Source organism: Microtus ochrogaster, chromosome 7 (assembly GCF_000317375.1).
Source record: "Microtus ochrogaster isolate Prairie Vole_2 chromosome 7, MicOch1.0, whole genome shotgun sequence".
NCBI classification, from domain to species: Eukaryota; Metazoa; Chordata; class Mammalia; order Rodentia; family Cricetidae; genus Microtus; species Microtus ochrogaster.
This window is the reverse complement of record NC_022014.1, coordinates 49268909-49275942: the sequence shown is the minus strand read 5'-3', so window position 1 is coordinate 49275942 and position 7034 is coordinate 49268909. Positions and strand designations below refer to the sequence as shown.

General features: G+C 44.6%; 1 protein-coding gene across 2 annotated transcripts; it reads left to right on the top strand.

Annotated features, from left to right (window-relative positions):
* Positions 1–3800: 3800 nt before the first annotated feature.
* On the top strand, positions 3801–5431 carry LOC101984735 (olfactory receptor 10-like). 2 transcript variants are annotated; one of them, XM_026780792.1, is made up of 2 exons: positions 3801–3828; positions 4524–5431. In XM_026780792.1, the coding sequence occupies exons 1-2, from the start codon at positions 3801–3803 to the stop codon at positions 5429–5431; spliced, it is 936 nt and encodes a 311-aa protein (XP_026636593.1). The 2 variants fall into 2 exon arrangements, with proteins under 2 accessions (XP_026636593.1, XP_005350228.1); XM_005350171.2 differs by lacking the exon at positions 3801–3828 and having other exon boundaries at positions 4496–5431.
* The last annotated feature ends 1603 nt before the right edge of the window (positions 5432–7034 follow it).

Below are 7034 nucleotides of genomic sequence, written 5' to 3'. Positions count from 1 at the left end.
TGTTTGGCCACAGTTCTCTGCGTCTTTTAACATCAGTTACTGAATGAAGCCTCTCAAATGACAACTGGGGTAGTCACTAATCTATGAGTATTACAGAATATTGTGAGGCATCATTATGTGAACTTTTTTTCCTCCAATCTTGTCTGGTACTATCCTAGGTCTCTGGCTATCCAGGCTCTGGGGTCCTGGCACTCTAGGCAGTGCCAGGGATGGGCTCACTTTCATAGTATGGGTCTGAGATTGAGTCAGTCATCAGTTGACCACTCCCACAATCTCTGCACCACCCTTACCCCAACACACACACGCACACACACACACATACACACACACACACACACACACACACACACACACACCTCATAGGCGGGACCTTCATGTAGATTCAGGTTGGACATCGGCTTCATACGACTCTTCTCCAAACAACTGCTGTTGCTATTTCTTACAAGGTAAATTATTCAGAAGCAAACCATCTTTATTTATTGTTTAGCATAGAAAATATTTATTTCTTGTGTGTTTGTTCTTGCTTAAGTGTTAATTTTTCTTCCAACTGCTAAAGTTGATATCATTTTAGAGCAGTTTCACTCACAGTAGTGTTGTATGAAAATTGTTCATTTATTCTCTGCCCCTCCCCCACATTCAGCCTTTCAGATTATCAACAGTCAGAACAGAGTGCCCCACTGGTCACAACTGTGGAGTGTACCTGGAGACATCATATTGCCCACACTCCACAGTGAGTTTCACTGTCGTTGGTTTTTGTGTTTGCTATGATACACACAAAAATGCCAAGACCAACATCAAAGTTCCCCATGTTCAGTTAATATTTACATATGATGTGGGATACGGGTCTCTTTGTATCCTTCTGTATCTACTTACAGATACAAAGAAATAAAAGGCAACCTCTGCTTTTGAGAGACTTTAATAATATAAACAGAATAGCCTCCAGATACAAAAGCAACAGTGGAAAAGTGACAGAAATGATGAAAGAATGGATCTAGTTTACAAGGTACAAATACATTTAAAAAAGAAAAAGAAACTGTCTCTCCAAAGACACCCAACTATCATGGAAAAAATATAAGGCCACTGTTACATGCACAATAAAACAAAATAAAGTATCTTGGGATAAAACCAAATGAACAGATAAAAGACCTGTATGTCGATACTACAAAACCTTACAATTCTGCTTCGAATTTCACCTCAACAAATGACCTTTAAAAAGAATCAATTTTTTTTTCCTTTAGGGGATGTATTTATTTTTTTTATTGAGAAAAGGAGAAAAAAAACCAAGTTCCACCTCCTCCCAGCCTCCTATTTCCCTCCCCCTCCTCCCACCCTTCTCCCCCTCCTCCCACTCTTCTCCCCTTCCCTCACTCCTCTCCTCCTCCCTCTCCAGTCCAAAGAGCAGTCAGGGTTCCCTGCCCTGTGGTAAGTCCTAGGTCCTCCCCCCTCGTCCATATCTAGGAAAGTAAACATCCAAACTGGCTAGGCTCCCACAAAGCCAGCACATTACGTAGGATCAAAACCCCGTGCCATTGTCCTTGGCTTCTCATCAGCCCTCATTGTTCGCCATGTTCAGAGAGTCCGGTTTTATCCCATGCTTTTTCAGTCACAGTCCAGCTGGCCTTGGTGAGCTCCCAATAGATCAGCTCCACTGTCTCAGTGGGTGGGTGCACCCCTCGTGGTCCCGACTTCTTTGCTCATGTTCTCCCTCCTTCTGCTCCTCATTGGGACCTTGGGAGCTCAGTCCAGTGCTCCAGTGTGGGTCTCTGTCTCTATCTCCATCCATCACCAGATGAAGGTTCTATGGTGATACGCAAGATATTTGTCAGTATTGCTATAGGATAGGGTCATTTCAGGTTCCCTATCCTCAGCTGCCCAAGGAACTAACTGGGGACCTCGGCTTGGGCACCTGGGAACCACTCTAGGTTCAAGTCTCTTGCCAACCCTAAGGTGGCTCCCTTAACTAAGAATTGTGCTTCCGTGCTCCCCTATCCAACCTTCCTTTATCCCAATCCTCCTTTTTCCCCAAGTTCCCCCCATCATCCCCTTCTCCCTTTTCTCTCCCCATCTCCCCTTACCCCCATCTTGGGGGTGAGGTGGGATGGGGGTAAGAATCAAGTTTTAAATACCTTTTCTGCCTTTTAGTATCTGAAAGTGTGTGGTCAATCTAGTTTCTCCCAGAAAAAAAATAATCCCTATTGATTTTGTAGTGAGAACCTAAATATTTTACTCAACAAACTTTATGTAAAATCACCATACCATGAAAGAAGGTGATATTAATGCATCATCCCTTTCTTAGACATTAGAAGAAGCTGCTGATATCTGTCTCCGCAGTCACTGTATTCTCTACTGATGAAGAGTCCCAGTATGTAGAGGCACAAAGGCATAGGTACCAGAAACTTGATGGGTATCAGAAGAGAGAGAAAGAAACTGTTTGAAGAAGCCAGGTTCACTGAGAAGGGACATCGTCACAGGGGAGGCGATGAGAAGTGAGAAAATATTCATGGTAGGGAGACTCGCCATCAGAAACATATTTGTGATTGCATTTTTCTCAAAATGTCAGTTCAGGCTCTCAATCCTTCATGGCAGATGACAACCAGCCATGGACAGGGCCTCAGAGACTGTTATACTACCCATTGGTACTGAGTCGCAGGAAAATGAGCAGCCAGGGCCAAACCTGTAAACTTAGCCTGGGTACTCCTTCCTCTTACTCTACCAAATCCCTTTGCTCATAGACTAAGAAACAAAGCAAATGAGAGAAATGTATTAGCAATGCTGGGTGTGTTTTCCATAAGAATTTAATAGCAGATTCCACATTGGTGCACTGGAGGCCTCAAGTCAAGACTGAAGAAGGTAATACCATCTCTACAGGGTTGAAAGTATACTATCCAAAGAACTAGGCAGCCTGAATGAAGTCACAAAACAGGCAGAAGACATGTGAATGAAGGCCACATGGATGCTGCTCCAATCATTTCTTCACTGGGTGAGAAAAGAATGAAGAGTAGAGAATGCGGGGCTGGAGAGTAGAGCTGAGTATAAATGGAGCCCATGACTCTGAGGTGAATATAGAACATTATTGAATAATGTTTTAATTCATGTTCTTCGCAGTGTCCTGGCCTTTGTTTTTTTTTTCCTTTCTTCAGAAGTCCTAACCCCATGAGTACCAGCAGCTAGATTCAGCCACTAATAGCAGCAAAATAGCTGAAGACATAGAACCATGAAATGCAGAGAAAATGTATTGAGTCAATGAGTCAATGCATACTGGGAAGAGGAGCGGACAAAGGAATCCAGTGACAAAGTGTTTCTCTTTAGGGTACAAAGATGACACTGGGGTCTACATAGAGAGAGAGGTGGGGCGAGAAGACCACATAATTAAGTCAAGGTGTGGTCCAGTTATCATCGTCTCCGCTCTGGTCCTGCAATGTGAGCACATGAAGTGTTGATCTGTCAATCACGGTCTTCTTGGGAGCTCAGTGTGGGTATCCGTATAGTGTCTCCACTGTAGACAATTTCTCACATCTTGATGGTAATCTTTCATGCCTGTAGGAATCCTCCAGGAATCCAAGCTGACTAGGGGTTTAAAACAAGGAATCCACGTGACTCCAGCCTGTACAACCTGTCCAGAGTCAACAGGTGCAGGAGAGAGAGCAGAATGAACTCAAACATGCAAGGCTTTCATCTAGTTTTAATTGTTTGGGGGAGCAAAGTGGAAGGTCAACTTACTTCAGAAGAAGCAGTATCTATGTGCCTTTTACATTAAGAATCATTTATTTGTCTTCTGAAGTTTGTGAAAGTAGGGGGCTATGGAAAATTTCAATCTCAGCTTAGAAGGTTTCATGTTGGAAGGCTTCTCAGATTAGCCTCAACTGGAATTTATCTTCATCATCTTAATTTCAGTTTCCTATCCTATAAGCCTCCGTGGCAATGCCACCATTATTACTCTCACTCAACTGAACCTTCAACTGAAAAAAATTCATGTTCTTCTCTCCCTTGCGCACCTCTCCTTGCCAGACCTCTGCAACACCAGTAGCACTGTGCCCCAGCTCCTGCTCAATCTTTCTCGAGTTGATTGGACATCAGCTATACTGGGTGTGTAGCTCAGCCCTTCATTGCACAATTCTGGGTGTCATTGCACACTTGCTCCTTATGGTTATGGCTTCCATCCCTACAGTGTGTGTCATTGATAGCAGGAAACCAATCAGGGTCCTATCTGCACTGAGCAGTGAGGACAATCCATTATAGACAATTGAACGGTAATCTATCCTGCTTGTAGGTCCTGATGTTTCTGGAACCCAAGCTGACTGCAGGTTTAAAACAAGGACTCTTTGTGTCTTCAGCCTGTGCCACCCAGGCAAAATTAACAGGACATAGACCAGAAGGAAGGCAAATGTGCCAGGCTTCACACAGCTTTGAGTTATTCTGTAGGCTCAAGTGACCTCCAAGTGCCCCCATGTCAGTAAGCACTGAATTGCCTTCTATTTTGTGAGGGTGAAGAGCTATGGACAGTTCCAACACCAGTTGGGAAGGTGGCTTCATTCTGATGGGATTCTCAGATTGGCCCCTACTGGAGCATGTCCTTTTTATCTTCATTTCAATTTTCTACTTCCTAACCATCTTCGGCAACTCCACCATCATCACAGTCTCGCGAATGGATCATCGACTACAAACGCCAATGTACTTCTTCCTCAACAACCTCTCTTTCCTGGACCTCTGCTATACCACCAGCACTGTGCCTCAGCTTCTTGTCAATATTTCTGGAACTGACAAGACCATAAGCTATGCTGGGTGTATGACCCAGTTCCTCACAGTGCTCTTGCTGGGTGGAACTGAGTGTGTGCTCCTCGTGGTGATGGCTTTTGACCGCTATGCCGCTGTGTGCCACCCACTACTCTACACTAGCATTATGCACCCTGTTCTCTGCCAGGCATTGGCCATCTCCTCCTGGATGGGAGGCCTTGTGATCTCTGTGACTCAGACAGTCCTCATCATGACCATACCTCTCTGTGGCCGTGACCTGAACCACTTCTTCTGTGATATGCTTGTTCTCCTGAAGTTGGCTTGTGAGGACACAGGGGCAATAGAAGACAACCTGTTTGTGGCTGGGATCATAATGTTGGCCTGTCCTGTAGCACTAATCCTAGGGACCTATGCACACATTGGTCATGCAGTACTGAAGATCAAGTCAATGGCTGGGCGCAGAAAGGCTCTGGGGACGTGTGGGTCCCACCTTGTGGTGGTTTTTCTTTTTTATGGCTCAGCCATGTACACATATCTCCAGCCTGTTCAAGGGTTTTCTGAGAGTGAAGGAAAGTTTGTTGCCCTATTTTATACCATAGTTACTCCTATGCTGAATCCCCTGATTTATACCCTGAGAAACAAGGATGTGAAGGGGGCTCTGTGGAAGGTATTCGGGAGAGGAACAGACACAGGGTAGAAAGAAACAGAAGTTTACGCAAATATTGTCTAATATTTCTATCATAAATCCTTAATAAATAAATAAATTAAAAAATAAATCTCCAAAAAAATAAATAAAACAAGAAACAACCATCAAAGATAAGCAGCTCTGTATAACTACCACCTCTTTAGTATGTTGTCTTAGTTATGGTTTTTATTGCTGTGAAGAGACACCATGGCCATGGTAGTCTTATAAAGAAAGCATTTAATCAGGGTGGCTCTCTTAGAGTTTCAGAGGCTCCGTTCATTATCATCATGACAGGGAGCATGGTGGCATGCAGGAAGATGTGCTGCTGAAGCTGAAAGTGCTACATCTTGCAAGCAATGGGAAATCACCTGACTTACTGGACTCCTAAGCATAAGAAACCTCAAAGCCCGCCCCCACAGGGACATACTTTCTCTAATAATGCCATTTCCACACCAACAAAGCCAAAACTTCTAACAGTGCCACACTGGCACATATACACATTAGAGTTCTACTCAGTGGCAAAAAACAATGATATCTTGAATTTTGCATGCAAAATAGAAATAGAAAACACTTTACTGAGTGAGATAATCCAAACCCAAAAAGATGAATATGGTATGTAATCACTCGTTAGTGGATTCTAGCCATAAACAAAGGACATTGAGCCCATAGTTCGCTATCCTAGAGAAGCTAAATAATAAAGTGAATTCAAAGAAAAACATGTATTTATTCTCCTGGAAATTGGAAGTAGACAAGATCGCTGGGCAAAAGTTGGGAGCACAGGGGTGGGGTGGGTTGGGGGGAAGGAAAGAGGGAGAAAGAGAAGGGAGAAGGGAGAGCTTGGGGGAGTGGGATGGTTGAGATGGAGGAAGGGTGGATATGAGAGCAGGGAAGAAGATATCTTAATTAAGGGAGCCATTTTAGGGTTGGCAAGAAACTTGGCTCTAGAGGGTTCGTTCCCAGGCATCCCCAGCTAGGTCCTTAGGGAGCAAAGGAGAGGGTACCTGAATTGACCTTCTCTCATAGCCACACTGATGAATATCTTGAATATCACCATAGACCCTTCATCTGGTGATGGATGGAAATAGAGACAGAGACCCACATTGGAGCACTAGGCTGAGCTCCCAAGGTCCAGATGAAAAGCAGAAGAAGGGAGAAGATGAGCAAGGAAGTCAGGACTGCAAGGGATGTGTTTATCCACTGAGACAGTGTGACTGATCTAATGGAAGTTCACCAAGGCAAGCTGGACTGGGACTGATGGAGCATGTGATCAAACCGGACTCTCTGAATGTAGCTGACAATGGGGGCTGACTGAGAAGCTAATGATAATGGCACTGGGTATTGATTCTACTGTATGTACTGGCTTTTTGGGAGCCTAGTCTGTTTGGATGCTCACCTTTCTCGACCTGGATGGATGGGGGAGGGCCTTGGACTTCCCACAGGGCAGGGTATTCTGACTTCTCTTAGGACTGGAGAGGGAGAGGAAGCAGGAGAGGGGAGGGGGAGAGAAATAGAAGAAGGGGAGGAGGTGGATGTTGAATTAAGAGCGGCAGAGCTGCGTCCCCCGCACCCGGCTGCCCACATGGCTAGCTTAGCTTATGCCCCGAAATAATTACAC